At 41.4% G+C, this 26,147-nt stretch overlaps 1 protein-coding gene across 3 annotated transcripts in view; it reads right to left on the bottom strand.

Annotated features, from left to right (window-relative positions):
- Positions 1 to 26,147, bottom strand: part of CREB3L2 (cAMP responsive element binding protein 3 like 2) — a 205,600-nt gene that overhangs the window by 90,423 nt on the left and 89,030 nt on the right. Inside the window, exon 1 of one of the 3 annotated variants that reach the window (XM_019750558.2) lies at positions 13,971 to 14,531. The exons of 1 other annotated variant lie outside the window; for it this stretch is intronic. In XM_019750558.2, coding sequence (XP_019606117.1) covers positions 13,971 to 14,072 — 102 coding nt within the window. In that variant the 5' untranslated portion in view covers positions 14,073 to 14,531. Of the gene's footprint in view, positions 1 to 1,929; positions 2,090 to 13,970; positions 14,532 to 26,147 lie in introns of those variants that run through there. One more of the 3 variants, XM_019750564.2, reaches the window with a different exon arrangement.

Genomic DNA, 26,147 nt, shown 5'->3' with positions numbered 1-26,147 from the left:
ACAGAGAATACAGTCAATGAGGCTGTAACAACTACGTGTGGTGCAAGGTGGGCACGAAACAGATCGGGGGGATCACTCTGTAAATTATATCAATGTTTAACCACTATGCTGTACACCTGAAAGTAATATACAATAATACCGAATAGTAACAGTAATTGAAAAAAAAAAAATTTTTTTTTTAATTTTTAAAGGCTGAATATATTCAGGCTGTGGGACAGAAGGAAAGCGTATGGCTTAAATGCCTTTTGCTGCAGTTTATCAACAGCACTGAAAGCTGCTCTGCTTTCTTTCTGGTGGAAAGAAAGAGTCACAGCACAGAAAGCCCTTCACGCGTCTCCCTGAAGCTGTGGGCAGGGCCCCGTTGGGGCCGTCCAGGTCATGCTTACCATTCCTTCCCCCACTCTCCTCATGTTAATGGATTCCTAAGCATATCAATCAGCCCCGAAACGTTATTAATATTAGAAAAACAAAGTAAATGGTTTCAATGCCCAGTCACACATGGTTATTTCAGGGGATGGCAGAGACAGGGAATGGGCTGACCCCTTCTTGCCTTCCCACTTGTGACTTGGAGAATATTACCACCTGTTACCAACCCACCCCCTCAAAACCTACAGAGAATTTCAGTTCTGCAGAAGCAGGTGCCTGAAAAATCGAAGTGTGAATTCGGTCATGCAAATCAACACCGGGCCTTGAGCCTGAAAAGATTCGGGTAGGAACTAAAGAAACGTTTAGGGTTTCCTCCGTAAATGTCTGGTCATAATTAGGACACATTAGGGTTAAAGTAGCCAAAAGGTACAAACTCCCAGTTATAAGATAAGTAGGTCCTGGGGATGGAATGGACAACATAATGACTGTGATTAACAATACTGCGTTGTATATTTGAAAGTTGCTCAGATAGCAGATCTTAAAAATTCAGTTACCATCATAAGAAAAAAATTATAGCTATGTAAGATGATGGATGCTAATTAAACTTGCAGTGATCATTTTGTAATATATATAGTGTATACACACACACACACACACACACACACACACATACACATTCATATATATAAATCATCGTGGTGTATACCTTAAACTGATACAATGCTATATATCAATTATATCACAGTAAAACTGGAGAAAAGCAATCCATCCGTCAATAAAACAATTAGGTCACATTAAAGAGGCTTTATTCCATCACTATTTTTTTCCCCTGAAGTTTAGAATTCAGCAAGGGTTTTCTTTCTATGCCTTCCTGAAATGATTGGGGTAGAAAAATGGAGGACAGGGATCTAATATTTCTAAGTAGTGACCATGGAGCAGGCATGGAGATAGACACTTTATTTCCATCATGTCAGTCATCTTCTATCATGACTTTGGGAAAGTCTCAGAAGGGTACCCAGAGGAGGCAGTGCCAGAACCCCATTATAAGCCCAGAGTCATTCACTGACCTATTCATTCAGCGACTATTTTTCTGGGTACCCATGATGGGCTTGGCACTGTTCTGGTAGCTTCCCGATGAATGTGTCTGTCAAGTGCCCCAGGTGGAGGCTGGAGCCGACAGGGCCCCTGGGCTGTGATCAGTCCCATCTCTTACGTCAATGCACCAAGCAGACATCCTCATTTTCTAAGAGTGCCATGTCTACAGAGCTGGGAAAGCACGGAATAAATCATCTGTCAGTAATCAAAAGGCTATGAAGTTCATGCTGGCTCCAAAACGCCTGCTTTTCCAACCAACCCTCTCGCCCCGTGGGTGAGCCATCAGCAGACCCCAGGGCATCCAGCATCCCACAACAGAAATAGAAAGAGTATGGAATAAGAACGCTAAAGATTCGTCACACTCAATCGACTCAACCAACCCACGTCTCAGCTGGGCCAGGCTTAATTTCAGTTTCCTCCTAGAAGGTCTGTGTTTAAATCAAAAGGAAACACTGGGTTTCGACCCACCTCATGTTTCGAACGTGTAAACACAGCTGGAAAACCAAATGGTTTTCTCGCTGCTCCTTTCCTGCTTCTCTTTCTCATCATGCACGAACATGAGTATGTTTAGATTGCCAGGGTCGCGGGGCATCTTCAGTTAGAGCATGACGTCCTGGAGCCCGAGGCAGGCAGGTTGGTCTCCATCTGGGTTAGGTTGTGGCCTTCTCAGCCTGCAGCCCCGGGCCTTCCAGCTGTTCCCAAATGTAGGTCACAGGCTGCAGGAGAGCCCTGGAAAGAAAACTTGCAAATCCAGAGCCGAACCAGAAAAACAACTCCTGGCAGTGCCTCAGAAATGAATGCCATCTCAGTGTAGGCAGTTAAAAGTCACAGCGACAGAGATCGGCTTCAGGGTCTTGGGTTCCAAGAAAATTTAGTATTTCCCCCCCTCGATCCTACCATCATATTTTAACTTTTTAATTGTATTCTACTGAATTCGATAGGTCTGCTCCTAAATTGTTTTAAGTTTTTATTAAAACAAAACAGAAAACATCCTACACACACACACACACACACACACACATACACACACACACACAAGGCTCTAGTGAGCCAATTTGGCCTCTTGTTAGACTACAAAAGGAATCTTGTCTGTGACTAATTAAAAAAAAAAAGTTAAAACCAAAAGCTACCACAGTAACCCCAGCTTATGAATCCACATTCCAAACGTTTGTAACAGCGGGATAGTAATGGTGGGGTATGTTGTGTGTAGTGAGAGGAGAACTGGGGGGGGATATGGGGATTCTCTGTACATTCTGCTCAATTTTTCTGTGACTGTAACGCTGTTCTTAAAAATTAAGTCTATTTAAAAAAAAAAAAAAAAAGTTTGTAATATAGGTGCTTCCACCTCACAAGGCATTTTGTTATTGAAATAACGTGATCAAAAATAATCTGCTTCCCAGTCAGCTAAGAGATAACGTGTAACCTGCAGTGCAGCTAAACGGTGCAGTGAATCCTAACCTCTTCTGGGCTGAGCATGGCTGCTTCCTTCCTGGGCAGTCGGGAAGAGAATTCTCCGTACTTCCCACCCACTCTCTCGGCCCTCATGTCAGTCCTGGCTGCGCGACCCCCTCCTCCCAGGCTGTCCCTCTCCTCCTTGGGCGAGGTGAGAGCAACCCTGAGATAAAACTGGCACTCCCAGGTACAGGGCAGCAGACAGCAAAGGAGGAAGCCAGCCTCAGCACGCAGGGGTCAAGGGCAAGGCCCCAGGGTGTCCCAAGAGCCCCCTTTGTAGGTCCTGAAATGAAACTCAGGCCCTGCTTGTAGCTGCACACTTTCTTTGAAGCCACACCATCTATTTTAATGCTACTTCCACTGGAAGCCTTCAGATTCATATTCTTACTACAAAACCATTTGTCCTCTCCCGTCCCTACTATGATGTTATACAAAAACAAAGCCAATTAGTTTTTTTGGTGGTTTTTTTTTTCTATTTTTCTACTAAGTGAATATTGTTGATGTCTCTGTGATCAAACTCATCTTTGACGACCAGGGGGTCCACCTGATACTTTCTCAGAAACCAAGGAAGAGTAAAAGCCTCAAACCTGACAGTCATTTGATAAATCCCAACCCTCTTTTATAGGTCTGAGTCTAGAGACTCCCCTTTTGCACACCCCAACGCCTAAGAACCATTAATGACACATGCACAAAGGGACACGGGCACAAACTCCTCCTCGCTGATTGGAGAGTCATCAGGGATAGCTGGCCTCAGCCTGGAGAGAACAATGAAGAAAGCACCCTCAGAAACCTGCCCCGGCACCAGTGACTGTTCCCAAGGACAATTTTGAGGACTGATTTTCATCTTGTACCCAAGAAAAATGGAAGAAAGAGGCAGCGTTACATATGTTATCCACCACGCATATTGCTCAGTGCCTGCCCTTTTGCAGTTTCTACTCTTGCCTGGAAACAAGGCCTTCACTCTCCAGGCACAAAGCCCCATAGCATGCCCACCAGGACAGACCACAGTACCATCTGCAGATTCCCCCAGGGCTCCATCCTCAGCCTTTTCTCAGACTCTTCACCCTCAGTCTGACCTCTCGGGACTATCTTCTATGGGCTCGTGGCTTCACTTATCCTCCACTAGACTCGTAACACCCAAACCTGCATCTCCAGTCCAGACCTTCCTCCCGAACTCCAGACCCACGTTTCCAAATGCCGTTTAGGTATCTGAGTGTTGTGTGAACACATCACAATTCCCATGTCCAAAACTGAACTCACTATCTTCCCCACCGAACTCAGTCCTCCTCCAAAGTGTCCCTTTCCAGGTCCATGGCAGCACTGTCAGCTCCGTCACCACGTCAGAAAACAGGAAGCCTCCCACATCCCGCTCTCATTCCCGTGGTCATCAAGTGTCCGACGCAAGCGCCCAATCCTTTCTTGCATTCACGTACTCCTCCCTGTCTGGTTCAGGCTTGCACGGTATCTTGAAACAGCCAGCAGACTATCTCGCCGCCCTTAATGCTGCCCTCCAATCCACCCTTCATAACCACTAGGGTTTCCTTTCTCAAACACATTTCTGTTCCTGTCCTTCTCTTGTTAAAAGCCTTCCACCCCACTGCCCACAAAAGAACGTCCACATGGTCAACAAAGCAGGCAAACCTGTTCTGATTTTGTCCTATCTCCCAACAGTCCCCACAGAGCAACCTACTCTCTACATAAAATGACTGGGATTTCCAGAATCAACCAAGTTGTTTTCATACGTTCCTACGCTGTATCTGCTGTGCCCACTGCCTGGAGAACTTCTGTTTATACTTCGGGACCCACTGCAAATACCACCTGCCTTGTGACGTGTTCCCCAACTCTTCGTCTCCTTCAGCATTGTTGTTCCTTTCTCTGTGCCCCAGAAATGCTTTGGATACAGCCTGTCAGGCAACACGTAGACCAGGTATTTAATGACTTGCAATTTAACGACTGGTTTCCATATCTTCCTTCCCCCTGGGCTGGGAGAGCCACAAGGTCAAGAACGCATATCCTCCTGCCTTGAACATACACAGGTTTAGAAAAGCAGTTCATTAAGTTTCTCAAATTGGAGGAAGGACCAGCTGTGGGCGCAGGATGCAGACGGGAAGCAGTTAAAGGTTGAACCTTTAAAACATTAGGCTTGGTAACCGCGGATTTAAATCTCTGTTGAACACAATCGGCCAGCGAGAAGCATTTTCATCACAAAGCCTTATTTCCTCCACGTTTTTCTAAACACATCACCCTATCAGTTTGAATCCTGCAGTCTCTTTCTCAGCCAAAAGGAATTTCCCTTTAAACAAAAACTATTCAGACATTTCCAAGATATGAAATGTTAAAAACCAGGATTTTCCACTCAGACAACTAGGAAACTGTTTGTGGATTTTTTTTTCTTAACCAGACTCCTTATTTGCCAAGAAGTCTGAAGAGGGTTTTTTTTTTTTTCTAATGTTAAAAAAAAAGTTTCCTACCTCTGTGCCTGTTTTTCCATTCTTTATTTTGTCTGGTTTATACTGAAGCAAGGTTTTAAGTCAGAAAATAGAGGCTACAAAATGCAAAACTACTCCTGCCAACGGAGTTGCCCCAATGAAACAGGCAATCAACTGAATCTTGTTGACTGACACCACCCATTTTTTAAAGATGAGAGACGTTCGAGGGTAGGAGTATAATACTCAGCACGAAACGGTGGTGTAAAAACGGAACCTTTGGGACTGTGGAATACAAACGCTGCATTTTACAGCAGGAGAAACTGAGACCAAGGATGTGAAGTAACTTGTACTACAGTGAGATCACACATCAAAATGCTTTATGCTCCAAAGAAAAACTCTCTTCCAAAAGCCACCACTGATACTTCCAACAAGAAGCAGGCATAGAAACATGGGTGGCTCAGAATAACTCATCTCAACTCTTAAAAAAATAAAATAAAATTGAAAGCTCTTCAGTAATGTCAGTAAAGTTTAGATAAACACATGACTCCAGAACAGAGCAATTCAAAAGCAGGCAATTCAACATGAGGCAATTGTAACTGAGCTTGACAGCAGTATACACACCAGAGGAATACATGGTACGTGATCTAAGAAGTTATGTCTGACTTTCACATTGACCTTCCACAGTCCTAGAAAAAAATTAAACATACCACCGCAGAACAGCACAAAAGGCTTCCCCGACTCAAGAAAAAGCACAAGTCCAGTCAAAACACAGTCTGCCTCTGATGAGTGACATTGCCTCTAGAAACAGCTGTGTCCCAGTAATGACCCGTGCGCTTCTCACAGGTTTACACTGCAGGAGAGCTGAGTCATTAACCATTCCCCAAGATAAATGAGGGGCAGTGATAAGGGGGATCAAAGTGTGCCCTAGCCCTTCTTAGTCAGAGTGACGCATCATGGAGATTCAAGAACTACCCAGCCAGAGTCTCTGTTCTGCAGCTAATGAGGGCGCAGAAGAATCTTTGGTCATACTCCAAAGATCTCCCACTGTCCATCAATAGACAAATAACAGACATAAAGATCCAAGAACCAGCTGTATTGACATTGATCGAGGAGCCCAAGGCAGCGTACAGAGAGAACAGAAGGCCAAGTACCAAACGCTCGCATTTTAACAGGTGGTAAGGAAACCAGGGAAACAGGAAAAACTAAACCCACCAGAGTGTCTGAAGCCAAAGCAAGAACGAGTTCCGAGGTGACCTTGTGGCCAACACTGCCAAATATCTCCCTGAGGCCTAGGGAGAAGGTGGAGGACCTTCCAGCAGCAGTAGAAACCAGAACATACAGCATTGCAGGACTAAGTAAAAAGTGAGGAAATGGAGGCCGGAGCTACTGACCACTTGTTTGAGCAAAACTGGCAGTAAACAAGGGAGAAAAAAAGAGCCAGAAGGGGTAATAGCATCTGACAGACATGTGTTCAAGGCAGAGACCTGTGTTTATGGCAGAAGGCAGAAGCTGGGAGAGAGGAAATGAAGATACATGAGAGAGAATAATTACAGGCCCCTGTGCTTCCTGAATGTTGTCAGACTCCTAAGGTCAGGATACCTCTTCCCGGAGAGAAGACATCTGACAGGGGAAAGCATGGAAACGTGTACCTGCGATGGGCCAGGCAGTGACATGTGAAGGAAGTGACACCCAAAGAGGTGAGGCAACTTGCCCAGAAAACCAGTGGCCCTGGACGCCAAATCTGCCTGGCTTGGAAGCCCACCCGTTCCACCCACAATACTGCCTTCAACGCTTGTCTAGTTGGAACTGGGACTGTTGGATGAGCCCCCTCCCAAGCCCCACATCTTGTTCTCTCAACTAAACAAGATACTGACACCGAATTACCCAAGTCACTTTCATACTAAAATTTCAAAGTTGCAGAAGCATTTCTAAGAATGCATAGTTTAAAAACTACTATATTAATAAAAGGCTGCCAAGCGTATCCATTTTCCCAAGACTTCCTCACTCTGATTAATCGTGCATCAAGCAGTTATGTATCTCTGAGCACCAAAGCATTGTGGGAAAGCCAAAGTCATGTCTCCTGTCCTTGCTTGGGCTCCAGCTGAGCAAATCTCTTTACCGCTCTGGGCTTCAGATTCTCCACAGATGAGATGGGCCGTCACTGCCTATGTGCCCCATGGATAACCTAGATAATTTCATGCAGGGAAAACTTGAGGTCACTTGGAACTTCATTTGGAAGAGCCCAGGAGCACGTCGTGAACAGGGAGAAAGAGGAGTAGGGCTCAAGGTTGACAGCAAAACGGTGGGTCTCATCGTTGCCTTTCAATTCCAGCTCTACAGAGGCAGAGAATGTGGAGACTACTCCCTCATTCATAAAATCTCTCAGACGCCCTGCAGCCATAGGCCTTGGACTCTACCAAACGCCCAGCCAAGGCCTAGGGCCATCTTCCCAAGACAGTCAGAAGACAGATCAGAGCCATGCCTCTGGCAGCAGCCCCAGCTGCAAATAGGCACACCCTTATCAATATTTGAACAGCCACATGCAACTGGAAAACAGCTTCTTTGAAAAATGACATTGAGCTTTCCACCTGCTGCTGTGAGATTGGTTGGACCTCCATCAGAACAAGTCCTTCTTGTATAGCACAGTAAGCATGACAGGCTCAGCTAGTTACCTTCAGCCCTCACATCCGGCCCTGACGCAGAGTTCAGAGAATAAAGTTAATTCTGCATTTCCTTGCTAGTGAGTCAGGATACAGCAGTACTCCCTCGATGATAACCTTTACCTGCATTTCAGAGACTACGGCTGTCTCTACAGTCGTCCTTCATTGAGTGCTATTAACACAGCTAAATACTGTTCTTAGAGCTTTGCAACTGGCACAGTATTTGGGTTAATCTAATGGTGGATTTCAATCTAATGGTAGATTTTAAAACATTCCCCATTTGCCAGCCATTTTTGTGAGAAAAACAGCGATTGGTTAAACAAACACATCTTTGGATCCTTTAGGAGCATCAACTCAGACTGTTTTACTAGTGGTCATTACAAATGGTCACACTGATTGAGCCTCCAATATTTCCTCCATTCCCTTATGACTAATCTAAGCCAATTGCGTAAATCTTTTTCCAACCATTGGTTTACAAATGGACATGTATTCCAATCCTTGCCAAGACTACTCAAAAAGAAGTCAGCTGGTGGGCTTCTGAAAAAAGTTCCTTCCATCCTAAGAAGGAATATAAGGAAAACACCACCTCTCAACTTCCTCTGGATATTGTCATTTTTGAACTGACCACCTGAAATTCCTGAGTATAAGTTGCCTTCAGGTTGCCCCCAATGTAAAGATGAAATCTGTATACAGATGGATGGAATCTGGGTCCATGAGGACACTGAGGAGTTGCTATATCAGCCAAAGAAGTGGCTATTCTTCCAGGCATCTTGCAACATGACATAATAATATACTTACGGTACGTATAAGCAACCTGAGTCTGTTTTCAGTTACTTGCAGTTTCAAGCATTGTAATTTAATGTAATGGTTAATCATTTCTGCTGCAAGCATAATTTCATTCACTTCAGAGCTCCACAGAATATTATCTCTCGGGGATCCTTCAAGAAAGAAGGTAAGTACGATACTCAATACTGCCCTCTCGTCTTTCAGGATTGAGCCCAAGCCCACCTTCCCCCAACCTGAGTTAACACCATGAGAACAATTGCAGAGACAATATTATAATGGGTCAAAGATTTTTCACCAAGCCAGTGAAAATCATTTGGATCATAGATAAGTTAGCAACACATGTGCGAGGCTACCTTATGAAAATGGCCACCAGGTGGAATAGTACAGGGTTAGTGGGGGCTCCCCACCCCAACTCCCCCAATATTCCTCCCCGACTACCTGGCTATTACCTTAAGTTCTGCATGTAGAGATGCACCCTTTTAACATAAAGTATTTCATGTTAAGTATATTAGTGTAAGCTTACCAAATCTGTCCTGAGAGCAAAATTTAAGAGGGAAAATTGGGAAGAGAACATTATTACCGTGAGCACTTGGGGTCCAAAAAGTGAGGGAAACACGAAGGGGGTGCAGGTAAAAAAAGGTGAAGCAAGAACCTTTAAGGCAAATTATATTTACTTCACAATTTTGTCTCCTACTGGAAATCATTATTCAGTTTGGGGGGTCAGGTGACCCGAAGGAATGATAGTCTCTAGCCATGAGGACCCAGCTTCCCCCTCAAAGCCTGGCCAGGGACCAACTGTAGTGGGCAAACCCCAAGCTTCAGCCTCCCACTGGAGCCCTCAGTCTCTGGGCCAGCCGGGAGGAAGGGGAAACCACTGGTCTGTGAGATTAGCCAACTCCATTCCGGCAAGCAGTGATGCACGTGGAAGCAAGACGGCTTTCACATCCGGGCACCAGGCAAGTTGAGCATCCCCTGAACTCTCCCCACTATCACTGTCTGGGATCAGTCATTTCACTATAAGATCCAACTGGATATCAAATTTACGTCTTACAGCCATTAAGTCATTTTACAAACAATTGGATTTATGGGAATTTAGCATTGCAAACAAGCAGACCTTCTGTCATCTTTGCAAAGACGTGGTAGTTCTTCCTGTGTACCTTTTTTCAAAGATAAAAATCATTGCAATAATTGACAAAATCCCTACTTTCCAGATTGCTCAACTGACATATAAGCAAGTCACCAAGATCACACTTGTCAGACACAGGCCCTCTGTGAATCCTCCGCCCCAAGAGCCCCACTGAGAATTCCCACGTCCTCCATCCTTCACCCAAGGCCTCCACCAACTCCAGTGGTGCTGAGTGTTAATAGCATACAAGGTCCTCCTTGCCCTCAAGGAAACTCAGGCTAGAATTACCTCTAGTCCAGTTTTACGTGGTGCCTTTAAATTGTCATTTTTCATTTTCTAAACACATTCAGCAGGTAAAAATCTGAACAATACAACAGGGATAGTGTGTAAATAACTCTCTCTTCCTCCTTTCCTCCCTCTCTTGACCCCCCAAGTCCCTTTCCTAAGTGCACTACTCACTGATTTAAAATAATATTTCATCATCTGTATGGGAACTATTTTTTTAAACTTCAAGAGGAAGCCCAAAGCGCTAATGATCCAGGACCTAACGAGCAAGTCCATACTCACTCTATGTGCTTCATTATTTTGTAGACTTTGACCCCGTCTCCTCTAAGCCCTTATCCTTCTGGACCAAGGAACCAAAGTCCTAAGTAACCAAAGGAGAAAAATATTGTTCCTGATGGCTCACGGAGAGACCACATAATCCCGACCCCAAGCGACTTGTACCTTCCATGTTTTTAAAATCAGGGAGGTGACAAGTTTGCTAAAACAGGGCATCAGCAATCACGCATATGGTAACTGAATCCATATTTAGAGCAAATAGAGTGATCACGCTAGGAAAGCTTGGTGGCTAGCACCACCACCTCAGTTAAACATTAGCTGCTTTCAGGCTCAGCAGGTTCTCGCTCTCCAACCATCCTCTCCCATCCTCTGATTCGGTTCCTTCTCTGTAAGTCTGGATCCCTCATTCACACAGCAGGGAAGGCAAGAACTGGGGCTATGGAGGCAGACAGACTTGAATTTCCATTCTGGTTCTGTCACTGATCAGCTGTGAGACCTTTCACCAAGTCACTGAAGCTCATTAAGCCTCTTTGTTGTTCATTGTAACATGACAAAGATACAAATGCCTCCTTCATTGGGTCAGTAAAAGGGTTGGTTCAATGGTATAATTTTTGTAAAGCACTAAATGCAATGCCTTTCAGCAGGACCGGCTACGTAATCTGTGGGACCCAGTGCAAAATGGAAAGTTGGGGCCCCTTGTTCAGAAACTATTAAGGATTTCCAGATGGTGATAGCAGAGCATCACACCCAGAGGGAGGGGGTGCCTGTAGGGCTGCACATGAAGCCAGCCCTCTCTTTCAGGTAATAAATACTCAGAGCTGGTAGCTATTATCATACCACTTTGCTGACTTGCCTCTGCGCCTTACCCTCCCCGCAGGCTCTCCCATCCCTATATAATGCCCAATCCACTCAACTGGGAAAGTTTTACTGGGTCAATCCAAATGCAGGCCCTGTGTCTCAGAACTAACCTGCATCTACAAGGAAAATAACTGACCAAAATGGGGGGATCTAACACAGAAGGTGATATTACCACAGGCTCAGGCCAGACACACTCCCACCTTAGGGCCTCCACCAGGGCTTTTCATCCTCTGACCTAACATTCTCCCCTCCTTCAAGCCTTTTGTTCAGATCCACTTTCTATCGGATGCTTATTCCATCACTCAATTCAATAGCAGATGTTGCCCTTTCTCCATCCTGTTTCCTCCACCCCCTTACCTTGTTCTACTTGCACTTTTTTCCATCGCGCTTATATTGTCTAACATACTATTTCACTTGCTTCTTTATTATGTTTATCATTTATTATCTTCCCCAACGCAGACACACACACGCATACTAGAAAGTAAGTTTCTCAAGGTCAGGAATTTTTGTCTGCTTTTGTTCATTGAAATATCCCAACTGCTCAGAACAGCACTTGGTGCTTAGAAGATATTCGATAATTACTAATTTAAAAAAACAATAAATGAATCCATAATCAGGCCATCCTTTTCCTACATGGAGGTCAGCCCATTCCACATTATGGACAAACGACAATAATAACCAGCTCTGCAACTGGATACCCAAAACGGAGTTCAAGAAACAGACGGGAAAGTTATCTATTTTCAAATCTCTGCCAAACTCCCCTTAGTTTAGAAGGAATATAAGCCAGTTCTGTGCTACTAAATCCAAAACCTCTTTCAACACTAATTCATATACACAGTTTGTTGGCAACTTTGCAGCCATGATGAGTGGCATTTTCTATGTGGGAGCTGCCCAGAAGAGAGATGCATCCTGAAGTGGTGAACATCAAGTCATTTAAAAAATAAACAAAATTAGAAGAAAAATAATCATGCATCACTGCTTCATTACAATAACATAGAAACACTGAGCCCTTAATGCCAAAAGGAATGTAAGACCTCTACCCCTGAAACGCTGCATGAAGATGTTAGAGCCAGTCTACGCTAATGCCACAGTCACAGGTAGAATCTCAAACCCTGGCTTGTGATCTCACAAATGCAAGTCACGGGGCCCAAGAAAGGAAGTGTGGACACCTGTGCATACTGCATAATTCATCCCACCAGTTCAAAGACAAGCCCAAAGCTGTGACATTAGAGCTGCTGGATGGGACACGGTCACAGAGTGTTTCAGAACAAAAGGGAAGAGCTGCCCCTCCGCAACCAGTTAAAATGCAGCCCGTGTCAGTAGAAACATCTGGAGCATCCAATTATCAGAAGATATGCGAGAGCCAACGTGCTTGAAGGTCTGTCCTGACGACAGGAAGCACATCTGGGCCTCCAATCCAAGCGCAGCCCACGAGGTCTCCTCGGGACAGGCTCCGTGAGCAAAGCCTGGCAGATCACACTACACATCTGGCTTTTGCCCCAGCATGAACTACCATTCCCTCTCGGCCCTGCACTCTGCATTCTTTAAACAAGCCACTCTCAGCCACCACAAATGTTTTAGTGGGAATCACAGGGAGGCCCTCATCCCTTTTCCCAAAATAACGTCAGGCAGAGGCAAAGGCCAAAGAGGTGGAGTCTGCAGGCCATTTTGCAGAAGTTTCAAATATCCTGGCATTGACCCCATTAAAAGAATCATGAAGGAGAAACAAACAGCCAAGCCTCTCATTTTCTCATTAGTCTCTCTCTCTCTCTCTCTCTCTCTCTCTCTCTCTCTCTCTCTCTCTCAAACTTCTGTATTTATAAAAAAAGAAACAAAGATCTCACATGAAAGTCCTTTATCAGTGCTGGCTGTTGGAAACAAAATTTCATTTCACAAATTTAATACCAAAAAATTGAAATTGAAAATTTTCAAAGAAATGTGCTTGCTCTGTGACAGTTTAATCTCCAAAGGGGTCTCTGAGGCATCAGACTGAACAAGGAACTGGTGAGCTGTCCCCTTCTCTAAAGCCTTTCTGAAATATGCAACTGCCTCAGATTTTCCATACTCCTCTGCTGATCTTTCCTCTGAAGAGGGAGGAAGCAGATTTCTTGGCTGTACAGTTAAAGGAGCCAAATAAAGCAATCTTCCTCCTGATGCAAAGGGGCCTTTCCAAAACACACACACGTACTTCTTGAAATATAAACAAGAAAGGAAGAGAGACTATGACAGCAAAGGAAATAAAATGCTACTTTATTTTGTTTAAAACCTTCCCACAAAAATCAGTAGCAAACTAAAGAGAGACATATTATTCTCTAAACACCTTATCCTTCTCCCGATTTACAGTACTGATTGCAATAGCAATTGATATTACAGATGTGAAAATGCCTTGGGAGCAAAAAAGGATAAATTGCTAAAGGAACAATTACTATTGTCACTACTATTATTAAAAGTGTAAAAGGGCCAGCTGCCCGCTTTTATCTTTTCAGATATAAAAACCACGCCTCTCCCCAGATCTCTTCATTCTGGGCTTGCCTCTTCCCCAAAACTTCCATCCCAGGTCCCCATTCCCAGCTGTTGCTCTGATGACAACACCTCCCCCTTTTAAGTCGCTCCTTCCCGGCCCCGCCAAGTCCTCACCGTGTGATACATGAGAGCCTCGGTTTCCCCGGGCTCTGACAGCTCGCTCAGCTTGCGGTCCCACTGCAGGACGCTCTGCTCCCCGCTCTCCAGCACCTCCATGGTGGTCCGAGGCGCGCTGGGCCGAGGATGCTGAGGGCAGGAGGGGAGCAGGCAGAGCCGCCTCGGAGGACGAGATCCGGCTCCGCGCGTGAGTGCGTGAGTGAGTGAGTGTGAGTGTGTGAGTGTGAGTGTGTGAGTGTGAGTGTGTGTGTGAGTGTGTGTGTGTGTGTAGTTTATGCACTTAGAAGGGAAAGCGTCCGCTCCCCTGGCCAAGAGAGCACTGCCGAGGGCTCCGGTCCGGTGTCCTCGGAGATCTGAAAATCCCGGGGGAGACAGGCTATCCAGGGATCGGGCCGAAGGCTGAAGGGATTAAAGCAGGGTGTGCATCCAAAATGAAGGCAAGAGATCAGCGCTTATCCCAAGAAAATTCCTTCTAAGCCCACGCTCCACTACTGCTCCAGACACAAACTTTGAGACTCCCAAAGCTCCTCAGCTCGACACCAGGACCAAGCTATGACTCCACCTCCCTCCAGGGAAGTGACCAATCATATACGTATCTCGTCTGTCCTACCCAATCAGAAGTCTCTCTCTCTAACTTGTCCCACCCCCAAGGACAGGGCAGCAGGAAGTCTCAGCCCAGGCTTTGGAATGTGGGCGGGAGGTGCCTTAGACTTCACGGGGGATCTCCTCCTGCTGGAGCGCTGGCAGCGGTTGCTGTCTGCGGCACCGGACCAATGGACTGCTTGGGCACGGGAGTGATAGACTGGGGTTCTGGCCAATGACAAAGGGGCGCCTCGGAGGGACAGCCAATCAAATAGCGACAAGAATACATTTTTTTAATTAAAAAAGCGAGGTGAGCTCAGTCTCCTTGCGGAGACGCCACAGAAATTAGCACTCGCATCTAGAGGAAAAGGGAGTTGCAGTGCGGACCAGCTTATATACTGTACTAAATATTTTCAAGTAAATTAGATCATTTGAGTCTTTCGGGATTTTTAAAAAATGAATCACATATTATACACAATTATAAATATTGTGCACGAATTCATATTAGCACAACTCTGGTAAATTGTTATTGCTTGTTCTTCACCTTTTTTGCCATTTCTATGCTTTTCTGCTGGCATTTTTTTATGTGCTTCACTTATATTTTTTCTTTCATTCACTCAACAGACACTATTGATAAGAGACAATGGCTTGCGTTTCAAGCCCCTAGAGGAGTGAGCTAAAGACCTTGAATTCCTTAGAACTTTTATCTCCACGGAGAAGTCAGGCAATAAACAGATAAAGTGGTAACTGCTATGATAAATAAAAGCAAAGTAAGAGGATGGGGTAAGTGGATGCTATTTTAGATAGCAGTCAGGGAAGTTCTTTCTGGAAAGATGACAGTTCAGCACAGACCTGAATGAAATGAGGTTTAGGGGGCAGCTGTGTTTTGCTGACAGGCAGGGAGGCCAGTGTGGCTGCAGCATGATGTGCCAGGCAGTGAGTGAGTGAAGGGAGAGGTGACCTGACAGACAGGCAGGGAGGGGCCAGACCACCAGTCCTGCCTAGATTCGCCAAGAGCCTATTCTAAAGTATTACCCCCAACGTGCTGATTTTTCTTCTTCCTTTTAGACTTCTCCTTTTATGAAAACAAAGTCCTTGAATAGATAGCTAACTCATTTTAAATATAAAGGAGTCTTTGCCAATTATCTCTAGAAGTTCCTTACGATGATGGCACGTGTAAGTATCACTTTGTCCCCTTGGCAAGTAGTTTTTGGTGGATTGAGTCAGCCAAATGGCTTAGAACTCTGTTGTTCCTAAGCAATACTTTATTATAGAAATGATTCCATTTGTCTAGTCCTAGCTCCTGGGTCTTTCGAGAACGCTTTAATGCTTATGTGGAAATTCTAGTGTATGGTCATGTAACTTCGTTGTATAATAGTATTCTCATTTTTCTCTTGGTCCTTGGGTTTTATTTTCCAATCTGCTACCTCCTTCACCACATCCTTTTTATAGATCACATTTTCAATTTTTAAAGACCTTTTCTATTTTTTTGTAGCATAACACTCAACATAAGCAAGGTAAGAAGCATCCACACCCTCCTTAGTATTGGAATACAAACATTTGTCTGGCACACTTTTCTGCTTTTGACAGTCAGCCCCTGGTTGTGCCCCATGTGGTAGGCAGCTTCTAAGATGGCTCCAACCGTCCTGCCTTCTGGTGTTCATCCCCTGTGTAACACTCCCCTTGCATGTGGGCTGGTCCTTGGGATTTCCTTCTAACAAACAGAATATGGCAAAAGTGATAGGCTGTCACAAAAGATTCTGGCTCCTCACTTGCTCATGGTGTCTTCCTCTCTTGTTTGCTTGCTCTGGGGGAAGCAGGCTGCCATGCTGTGAGCTACCCAATGGAACTAAGGAAGGTGTCCAGCCAGCAAGGAACGAAGGCCCTGAGTCTAACAACCCATGAGCAACTGATTCCTGCTAATAACCACATGAGTCAATATATAAGCAGATCCTCTTTGAGATCACTGTAGCCTTGTGACAGACCCTGAGCCAGAGGACTCAGCTAAACCTCACCCAGATTCCTGACCCACAGAAACTAACGGTAATAAACGTATGTCGTTTTAAACCACTAAGTTTTTCCTTCATAAAATAATAATGAATATAATAATTGGTGCCCTAAATGTGTAATTAAATGTATCTGTGCTCACAATCCCCAATGGTGAGGTGTTTTTCAGCCTCCTTTGTTTTGGGCATTCTTCTCCCATTCAATGTATATAAGACTTCTCACTAGCCCACTTCCTGTTCTACATTTTGATTCTAGAGTTTGTTCCTTTCCTCTCATTTTTAGGAGTTAGCAATTTAATTGACTTTTTCCAGCTTCTCTGGTGTCCTTTAAAAAGCAGCAGCACTTGCTCCCCTGTCCTATTTTTTTTTCTTTTTTGAGATATAATTGACATATATTAGTTTCAGGTACATAACATAATGATTTGATATTTGCATATATTGTGAAATGATCACCACAATGTCTAGTTATATACACCATGATGTACATTACACCCGCAGGACTTATTATCTTATAACTGTAAGTTTCTACCTTTTGACCCCCTGCACCCATTTGGCCCACCTCTCACTTCCTGCCTGTGGCAACCATCAATCTCTTTTGTGTATCTATCTATGAATCCAGTTTGTTTTTGTTTTTGTTTTTATACCCTACATATGAGCGAAATCATACAGGATTTGTCTTTTCATGTCTGATTTGTTTCACTTAGCATAATGCCCTCAAGGTCCATCCATGTTGTTACAAATGGAAAGATTTCCTTCATTTTTATGAATGAATAACACCGCATTGTGCATATGTGCCACATTTTCTATATCCAGTCCTCCATCAGTGGGCACTACGTTGCTTCCATGTCTTGGCTATTATAAATTGTCCTTCAGTGACAAGGGGGTGCAGAGATCTTTTCAAGTTATAATAGTACTTTCATTTCCTTCAGATAAATATCCAGAAGTGGAACTGCTGGGTCATATGGTAGTTCTGTTTTAATTTTTTGAGGACCCTCCATACTGTTGTCCATAGTGGCTGCACCAATTTACATTTCCACCAACAGTTCACAAGGGTTCCCTTTTCTCCACATCCTAGCCAACACTTGTTATTTCCTGTCTTTTTTATAATAGTCATTCTAACAGGTGTGAGGTGATAGTTCATTGTGGTTTTTGATTTGCATTTTCCTGAAGATTAGTAACATTGAGCACCTTTTCATGTACATGTTGGCCATCTGTGTGTCTTCACTGGAAAAATGTCTATTTGGATCCTCTGGCCATTTTTTTACCATGTTTCCCCGAAAATAAGACCTAGCCGGACCATTAGCTCTAATGTGTCTTTTGGAGCAAAAATTAATATAAGACCCGGTCTTATATTATACTATATTATATTATACTATATAAGACTGGTATTATATTATACCTGATCTTATAGTATACTAAAATAAGACAGGTCTTATATTAATGTTTGCTCCAAAAGATACATTATAGCTGATGGTCCAGCTAGGTCTTATTTTCAGGGAAACACGGTAATTAGATTTTTTGTTGCTTTGCTATTGAGTTGCATGATTTTGTTATATACACATTTTAGATACTAACCCCTTATCAGATATAATATTTGCAAATATTTTCTCCTATTGCCTTTTCATTTCATTGATGATTTCCTTTGCTGTGCAAAAGCTTTTTAGTTTGATGTAGTCCCACTTGTTTATTTTTGCTTTTCTTGCCTTTGCTTGTGGTGTCAAATACAACAAACCATGAACAAGAACAATGCCAAGGAGTTTACCACCTATGTTTTCTTCTAGAAGTTTTATGGTTTCAGATCTTGTGTTCAAGTCTTTAATCCATTTAGAATTGATTTTTGTGTCTGATATAAGATAGTGGTCCAGTTTCATTATTTTTCATGTGGTTGTCCAGTTTTCCCAACTCCATTTATTTAAGAGACTGTCCTTTCTCCATTGTATATTTTTGGCTGCTTTGTACTAAATTAATTAACCACATGTGTGTAGATCTATTTCTGGACTCTATTCTGTTACATGATCTATGTGTCTGTTTTTATGACAACAACATACTGTTTTGATTACTATAGCTTTGTAATATTGTTTGAAAACAATGAAGTGTGATGCCTCCAGCTTTGTTCTTCTTTCTCATGATTTCATTGGGTATTTGGGGTCTGTTGTGTTTCCATACAAATTTTGTGATTATTTGTTCTATTTCTGTGAAACATGCCATTGGAATTTTGATAGGGATTGTGTTGAATATGTAGATTACATTAAGTAGTAGGGACATTTTAACAATATTAATTCTTCCAATCCATGAGCATGCAATATTTTTACATTTATTTGTGTCTTCTCCTATTTCTTTTATCAATATCTTCTAGTTTTCACAGTACAGACTTTCATCTTCTTGGTTAAATTTATTCCTAGGTATTTATTCTCTTTGATGCAATTGTAAATGAAGCTGTTTTCTTAATTTCTCTTTCTGATTGTTTGTAATTAGTGTATAGAAACACAACAAACTTTTGTATATTGATTTTGTATTCTGTAATTTTACTGAATTCATTTATTAGTCCTAACAGTTTTATGATATTATTTGCTATCTTTCCATGTACCAATCTATTTACAAATTTGCTCGATGCTTTCTATACCTTCATCCTGATCACTGAGACAAATTATATCCAGAATTGAGCACTTGATACATTCTCACACCATAAAAATAGAATCTACCTTCCCAGATGCATGGCCCCATAACTGCATGCTTTCAATTTGACTATTGAACCAATATTATTTTCTCTTTTTATGTCCTATAATTTCTTCAGTTTATCTACACGAATTTGTTAGGTACCTGGTGAATTCCAGACAGACCATGTCCACATTTTTCAGGTATAAAACTCTCTTAAAGAAAGAAGTAAAACCGGGGCCGGCCCAGTGGCTCAGGCGGTTGGAGCTCCATGCTCCTAACTCCGAAAGCTGCCAGTTGGATTCCCACATGGGTCAGTGGGCTCTCAACCACAAGGTTGCCAGTTCAAGTCCTCGACTCCCGCAAGGGATGGTGGGCTGTGACCCCTGCAACTAGAAACGGCAACTGGACCTGGAGCTGAGCTGCGCCCTCCACAACTCAGACTGAAAGGACGACAACTTGAAGCTGAACGGCACCCTCCACAACTAAAATTGAAAGGACAACAACTTGACTTGGAAAAAAGTCCTGGAAGTACACACTGTTCCCCAATAAAGTCCTGTTCCCCTTCCCCAATAAAATTTAAAAAAAAAAAAAAAGAAAGAAAGAAAGAAGTAAAACCTTGCCACTCACTTTTTCCTTAGACTGATGGTTAGGGGAGGAAAAGACCATGTTCAGTTCAAGTATGAAGATGTGGAACCCAGTGACAGAAAGGCAGATGTAGTCTAGCCTGGTCTTTCTCAGGCTTTTCTGGAGCTGGAGATTAACTTTGACCTCAAGTCTTAGCCAGTAGACAAATAAAACAGCAACCAAAGAAATTAAGGTTGGTGATAGAAAGATATGATCATCTTGGTTCTCCTTCCTCCACTGAAATCTTTCCAAGACATTCAGTCCAGCTTACCTATGAATTAGAGAAAGAGCTCAGTAGCAAACTTTTTGCCTTCGTTGCTGAGAGGGGAAAAAAATGCTTTGCTCACATAACAATGGATCTTGAAAATCCCCCAACTCCTCTCATGTAGATCTAATGCATTCTCATTAATGACTGACTGAAAAGAGATTGTTAAAAGATAAACTGAGGTATATTTAAAATTTTAAGAGTTTATTAGAGCAAAAATCTATTCACATCGGGCAGCATGCAATCTAGCAGACAGAAAGGAGCTCTTAGGATCTGTACAAAATGAAAGGCTTTTATAGACAGAAGGGAGCAGGAATAAGGAAGTTATACCAGCCAAAACAGTGGGTTGCTTATGCAAGATTACTTTCCTTTAGGGGATAAAAGGGGCCTATTAGACAGATGACCTAACTAGTGCTGGTCACCAATTCCTGATTGGTTTAAGATGAAATTTCTGGGAGAGCCAAAACTATGTCTCAGATGGACTTGGTGGTGTGAAGCTGAGTATAAGCAACTCCATTTTGGGCCTGTTGTCTTGTTTTTAACAGGATAAAGCACTGTTTATTCCCCAAATGATAAGCATTGGCTCTATTTCCAGATTTTACTTCTAGAAACATCAATTATATGACATGGGACAACATGTTTTTCTTCTTTGAATTTCCCTATAGGCGACCTTCTCCCAGTAATGGACGATTAGGCTCATGTCGTTGAATTTGACAGCCTAAGAGCACCAAGTGCCCAGGGAGGGGGGGAGGGGGTGGAACAAGAGTGGAACACAGAAAAGAGTAGGGAACTGAAATGGCCTGAAGGGCTACAGAAGGAATAGAGGCCTCAAGAATGTACTTGCCTTGCCACAGTTTACCTCAGACCAGTATAGGGCCCTCGTCTTAGGATACTGTTCCCACTGTGTCGCAAGAGAAGCTGGTGGAGGCCAGAGATTGCTTAAAGGAGGATGGAAGACACAGCTTGAAACTAAATACAGTAGCTGAACTGCAAAGAACCGGAACTTAAGTTTCAGCCAGCATTTTGTTCATTTCTACAACACTGCCACCATGTGGCTGTAGGAGAGCATTGCAGCTAGCCCACCCAAAGTGATAGGCTGGGAGGCCTGAGCAGTCATTAAATAGAACCAATTCTATGCTATCTTCATTTCCACCTCCCAGTTCAAGACAAAGAAAATTTCCATCAACCCAAAGAGTGCCCTTGTACTATTCTTTAATCAATATTCCCCTATTATCACTTTTCCAACTTCCGTTAGATTTGCCTGTGCCAATGGTATAAATGGAACCCACAGTACACACACTTTGTTTCTAGTTCACAGTGTCTGTGAAATTCATCCATGTTGTTGCACGTACAGTCATTTCTCGTTATTCACAGTAGTTGTAGTCCATAAAGACTCCACAAACACTGAATTAGTGAATAATAAACCACTGCTCTTAGGAGAAATACAGGTAACTCCGTATAACACGGTTGTTAGGTTCCTAAAAATGCCGTGTTTTGCGAATCCGTGTTATACGAAACAAAGAACTAGTACAAAAAAGGGGGTTAGGTTCCAAAAATTAGAAAAACATACTATTATATTTTTATAATTAAGAGAAATATCTTTATTAAAGCAATTTTCACCAGAAGTATAACATATTAATATGTATTACATGTTTTCCATGTCATCACTACTAAGCACCCTTAACCAAGGGCGTTTTCTTTTTGACAAGATATCTTCATTCTCTGAACTTTCTTCAACATTATCTTGACTTCTATTCCGTTTGACTTTTTGCCAAAAAACACTGTTATTTTAGATTGCTTGGTTTTAGCTGAGAGATCTTTATAAATTTCGTTATAGGGTGCTAAGCACTTGCGAAGTTCTCTCTTAGACTTTGTGCTTCTTTCAGCGGAAGGATCTTCATTTAGGAAATTTCTGCAGTCAAATCTGATACAACATCCACGCTCGAATGAAAAATGTCAAATGAGATATCTTGTGCTCTTAAAAGCTTTGATTACATCCGTGTTGTTCAGGGATTTCTCTCATTCTCAAATCGTGTTAGAATGAAACTGCGTTGTAGGATGCTGTGTTGTACGAGGGTTTTCCCCAATTCTCGAGCCGTGTTAGAGCGAAACCGTGAGATAAGAGTGCCGTGTTATACGGGGGTTCCCTGTACAGGGTTATGTTCCTGTGAGTCTCTAGTCTCAACAATGTCATCAACCGATCAATACATACAAACAAACAGACAAACATATCAATATATATAAAACATATATCAACTGATCAGTACACACACACAATCAAAATTGAAACAATTACTTTGTTTTATGTGTGTTATTTAATAAATATTGTTGATTCACTAGCATTGAACTCACCGCCAACAACACTACAGCTCATGCCTGAAAGGAGCTTATCCAACACACCTATTTTTTCTGTAAGGCACACATCCCAGCTTTCTTGTTCTTAGGGACACTAGACAGCAGCCCTTCAGCACTACAATTAGCATTTTAAATAGTGACATTAGCAACAAAAAGCACGAAAATGTGAAAAAACATAGCTACATATAGCACAAAAATACATGTTTATAATATGAGAGCTTAAACAAGAATGCAGAGCATGGCCTCTTTCAACCTCACAGGACACATACACACCGGGGACTCAAATTTTTCACCACTCTGCATAAGGTCTGTGAATGACCATGAAAATACTGTATTGATTTCGGCCTTACAAATAAATTTTAGCAAATAGGAAAAAAATCTCAAATACAGAATCCATGAATAATGAGGATCAACTATATCTGTACCTTGTTCTTTTTCACTGTGGCACAATATTCTATTGTATCTTATACCACTGTTTGTTTATCCATTTACCCATAGATGGAATTTGGGGTTGTTCCCTACTGAGGGTTACCGTGAATTAAGCTTCTATAAACATTTTTGCATGTGCTGTTTTGTGGAAATATGTGCGCATACACACATATATTACTGTGAAACTACTGTGCATGTTCAGCTTTATTAGAAACTTTCAGTTTTCCGAAGTGGTTTACCATTTTATACTCTTCTCAGCAATGTAAGAGTTTTACTTGCTCCACTTCTTCAACAACACCTGCTTGGACAGTCTTTCTAATTGTATTAATTCTGGTGGGTGTGCACTGGTGGTTTTCATTTGTTATTTCCCGATGATTAATGATGTCGCACACCTTTTCATACATTTATTGACCATTTCGATATATTTCTTTATGAAATACCTCTTCAAGTCTTTTGTCCATCTTTCATTGGGGTGTTTATCTTTCTCATTACTGATCTATAGGAGTCCTTCATATTCTACATGTAAGTCTTGTCGAATAAATACATGTATTGTAACATGTAATATGACTATTTTTCTCCCAGTACGTGGCTTGCTTAATGGTGACTTGTGATGAGTGAAAGTTTTAAATTTCAATTAAGGCCAATTAGTCAATTTTTCATTTAAGGTTAATGCTTTTTGTATCCTCAGAAATCTTTGCTTACCGCTAGGTAGTGAAATATCCTATTTCTTCCAGAAGCTTTGTAATTCTAACTTTCATACTTAGGTCTATCATCCATCTTAAAATTAATTTTCTGTATGATGTGAGGTAGAGATCAAGATTGACTTTTTTTCATACAGACATCTGACTGCACTAGTACTGAAAAACCCTCTTTGAGTAGAAGCTAGCATCATTATTTTGAAATCTTTCTTTTTTTAATACATGTATTAATGTTATACATTCCCCTCTTAGTATTGCTTTAACTGCAGTCTATATATTTTGAAATGGTCTGTATTCATTGTTTAGTTCAAATATATTCTAACATCCATTGTAAACTTTCTTTCTAATATCCAAACTAAACTTTTGCCATAGGTTACTTAGAAGTGTGGGATGCAGCAAAAGCAGTGCTTCCGGGGAAATTTATAGCATTGAATACATATGTTAGGAAAGAAGGAAGATCTCAAATCAATCATCTAAGCTTCTTCCAATTTAGGAAACTAAAGAGAATAAAAGGCAAGTTACATACAAAATAAGCTCAATAAAATAATAAAAATTAGAACAGAAATCAATGAAATGTTAAATAGGAAATCAATAGAGAAAATAAATGAAACAAAATACTGGTTATTTAAAAAAGGTCAATAAAAGATCTAACCAGATTAACTCAGAAAAAAAGAGAGAAGAATGTATTACAGAATTGTACACCTGAAACTATGTAACTTTACTAATCATTGTCACCCCGATAAGCTTTAATTTAAAAAAGAGAAAGAGAAGATACAAATTACCGACATCTGAAATGAAAAAGGGGCCATCACTACTGATGCCATGTGTATTAAAAGGATAATAAAAGAATATCATAAATAATCTATGCCCACAACTTAGAAAACCTAGATGAAATGGACCAATTCCATGAAAGAGATAATCTACCAAAATTTACATAAGGAAAAATAGATCATCTGAACAGGCTTGTATCTATTAAAGAAATTGAATCGAGAATTAACAATCTTCCAAGACAGGTAGCACTAGGGCCAGATGATTTCAATGGTGAATTCTACCAAACATTTAAGGAAGAAATTGTACGAATTCTCTACAATCTCTTACAGAAAATAGAAGCAGAGTGAATACTTCTTAACATATTCTATGAGGTCAGCATTACCCTAATACCAAAACCAAAAAAATTACAAGAAAGGAAAGCTACAGACCGATATCTGTCATCAACATATATACAAAACTCCTCAATAAAATATAACAAATTAAATCTAACAATGTATAAAAATAATTATACACCATGACCAAATGGGATTTATTGCAGTCTATGCAAGGCCTGTTCAACGTTCAAAAATCAATTAATTGTAATCCATGACATAAACAGACTAAAGAAGAAAAAGCATATCAACAGATGCAGAAAAAGGATTCAACAAAATAAAACATCCATTCATGGTAAAAATAAATAAATAATTAATTAATAAATAAATCCCTCAGCAAACTAGAAATAGAGGAAATTCCTAACTTGATAAAGAACATCTACAAAAACCTACAGCTAACAAATACCTAATCATGAGAAACCAGATGCTTTCCTGCTTAGATTAGGAACAAGGCAAAGATGTTCCTTCTCACCATTAATGTTCAACATCTTACTGGAAATCCTAGACAATGTAATAAAACAAGAAAAAGAAATAAAAGATATAAAAATTGTGAAGGAAGAAATAAAACTTTCTTTGTTCACAAATTACATGACTATCTATGTAGAAAATCCCAAAGAACCAACAAAAAGTTTGGGATTAATGAGTAATTATGTAAAGGTTGCAGGATAGAATGTGAAGTTAATTGCTTTCTTATATAGCGGCAATGAACAACTGCAATTTGATTTTAAAAACACAACATTTACATTAGCATGCAAAAAATGAAATACCTAAGTATCAGTTCATACTTAAGTATATAAATAACTAACAAAACATGGACAAAATCTATATGAGGAAAACTATAAAACTGATGAATGAAATCAAAGAAGATCTAACAAAATGAAGAGATAGTCTACATACATAGACTTCATGTTGTCAAAATGTTAATTCTTCCCAGCTTGATCTATAGATTCAATACAATCCCATTGAAAATCCCAGCAAGTTATTTTGTGGATAACAAACAACTGATTCTAACTTTTATATGGAAAGACAAAAGCCAGAATAACCAACACTATATTGAAGGAGAAGAACAAAGTCAGAGGACCTACACTACCTGACATTAAGACTTACTATAAAGCTACAATAATGACAGTTTGGTATTGGTAAAAAGAATAGACAAATAGATCAATGGAGAATGTGAAGCCCATAAATAGCCCCACAAAACTATAACCAACTGATCTTTGACAAAAGAGCAAAGTCAATTCAATAGAGAAAAAAAAGTTTTTTCAATAAATGATGCTGGAACAACTAGAGAGCTACAGGCAAAAAAGAAAAGACAAAGAGAATCCAAACACAAACCCTACACCTTTCACAAAAATTAACTCAAAATTAATCATAGACCTAAATGTAAAATTGTAAAACTATAAAATTTCTAGATC

This window comes from Rhinolophus sinicus, linkage group LG11 (assembly GCF_036562045.2).
Source record: "Rhinolophus sinicus isolate RSC01 linkage group LG11, ASM3656204v1, whole genome shotgun sequence".
Classification (NCBI taxonomy): Eukaryota; Metazoa; Chordata; class Mammalia; order Chiroptera; family Rhinolophidae; genus Rhinolophus; species Rhinolophus sinicus.
This window is presented reverse-complemented; position numbering and strand designations above follow the sequence as displayed.